This window comes from Sinocyclocheilus grahami, unplaced genomic scaffold (genome assembly GCF_001515645.1).
Source record: "Sinocyclocheilus grahami isolate Dianchi unplaced genomic scaffold, SAMN03320097.WGS_v1.1 scaffold37.1, whole genome shotgun sequence".
NCBI classification, from domain to species: Eukaryota; Metazoa; Chordata; class Actinopteri; order Cypriniformes; family Cyprinidae; genus Sinocyclocheilus; species Sinocyclocheilus grahami.
Genome location: NW_015505216.1, coordinates 517,716 through 519,800, shown reverse-complemented (window position 1 = coordinate 519,800; position 2,085 = coordinate 517,716). Strand labels below are relative to the sequence as shown.

Below are 2,085 nucleotides of genomic sequence, written 5' to 3'. Positions count from 1 at the left end.
ATATATATATATATATATATATATATATATATATATATATATATATATATATAGATAGATAGATATACACACACACATATATATAGACTTTTTTTTTTTTTTTATCTGCATCGTCCGATAATTTTTTCTTGTTTGGCCAAAAAGTGTTTTATTTTAAAAGCACCAAGAACCCAGCGACAGTGCAGACATGCAGGAGCTCCCATTCTCAGTCTTCATTACTTTACTGTTATTGTTGAACAATTCTGTCTAATAAATGATTCATTCCAGAAGTGTGCATTTGTAGCCTGCTTAAAACCTTAGGTACTATGTGAGTAACAACATATCGACAGTAACTAACTCTAAACAATTTGCTCAGCAAGATTTCAAATGTTTTTTTTTCACCATGACAGTAGTTCTCTTGAAAGATACAGATATAAATGTATATAAATAAATGTATAGATTTATATACAAACTTTTCTCACCTCATTTTGTAGTTCGTCATCACTCTTTGTGGAGGCAAGCATCTCAAAAAGAGAGGTGGAGAGCTCTTCAGCACTGGACGATAGCATATTTCCCTCATTCAGGTATTTCTCCACCTCTTGTCTCAGGATGGAGCTGTCTGCGTTTCTCCGCTCCAGTTCTTCTGCCGAGTAAGCATCATCTCGGTCACCCCGAGCCTTCCGCTCACCAACGTGGTTATTGAGGAAGCTGTGAAAGTCCATGTCCTGCTCCGTATCACTCCCCTCTGACCGGGGCAGAGGATCCTGAGCATCCAGCACATATGTGTCAAATGAGAAAGCAATGTTCCGTCCAAAGATAGAACTACGGTTCACTGTCTTGAGAGAACTCTGTGTTTGGATGAAAGCATCCACCTGAGATTCTCCGATCTGGGCCACTAAACGACCCACAGCTGCACAAGACAACTCGGCAGCAGAACCCGGAAAAGGTCCAAACATCTGTTTTATGGCCCTGGTTTCCTCGTGACCGATCTGGTCTTTGTTGTGGAATATTTTAAACAAGAAGCCTCCCGCACTTTCAATGGTGTCCTGCCCATAATCTGTACCAACTGCAAACATGTAAAAGAAACACATACAATATTTGTTTACACACACAAAAACACATATGTAGGTGTTCAGATTTAACCTGAACTAAATACAGACTATACTAGAAAATTCCTTGTTTTTAGCATGTTGCTACAAAGTTGCTAGGGTCTTTTGGGTGGTTCCTAGGGAACTGCTAGGTGGCTCTTTATTGGTCATTGCAGCCATATTACAGACACGTCTTAATGCTAAACTCCTATCTTCATAATAACCATTTCTGCTAGAATCTCATTTAGGAGCAAAGATAATAAGTATCTGTAAAATGGCACTTGCTCCCATGATATGGATTATTATGCTTGCTATAACAAGCACCGCTAATCCATTACAAGCCTTCTGAAACCATACTGTAGCTTTGTGTGGAACAGACAGTAATTTACTATATTTAAGCCAAAATGTTATGTTATATATATATATATATATATATATATATATATATATTTAAAATCACCATTCGAGTTCAACAAAATAAAGTAAGTCATGTTGTTTTGCAATGACATGAGGGTGAGAATTTTCATTGTTGGTGAACTACTCCTTTAATGCATGTAGGGCTGTGCAAAAAAATCGAATGCGATTTTCATGCGCATCTCATCAGTAAAGTCGCTTCTGTGATTAGTAGTAAATCTCCAGCACGTGCTTTCAGATGGAGCGGCATTTACTACACAGTTGCCGTAGTTCACTGACAAGCTACACAAAATCGCGTTCATAATCGGCAAAGAATCGCCTGCGATTTTGAACGCGATTCCATAGTCCCAAGTTAACCAATCAATTATGTTACTTTAATCAATTCTGTAACGTAAAGGGTCAACTCTGTTTATGCACTATTTACGCCAAAAATAATGAAATTGTTGTTTAAAATCGCAAAAACATTATTGATGCATATTTGCACCCTTTTCATATTTTAACAATGGATATTGTATATAATACATTTTTAGATTAAAAATAATTGCTCCTAGTGGACACTTTTTTTTCATTTTTAAGGTATGCATAAGTGAAATATTATCTCAGT

General features: G+C 36.6%; 1 protein-coding gene across 1 annotated transcript in view; it reads right to left on the bottom strand.

Moving 5' to 3' along the window:
* The window catches only part of LOC107581681 (activating signal cointegrator 1 complex subunit 3-like), a 29,173-nt gene that overhangs the window by 4,812 nt on the left and 22,276 nt on the right, over window positions 1-2,085 (bottom strand). The window contains exon 4 of the mRNA XM_016267300.1: window positions 462-1,045. Coding sequence (XP_016122786.1) covers window positions 462-1,045 — 584 coding nt within the window. The remainder of the gene's footprint in view (window positions 1-461; window positions 1,046-2,085) is intronic.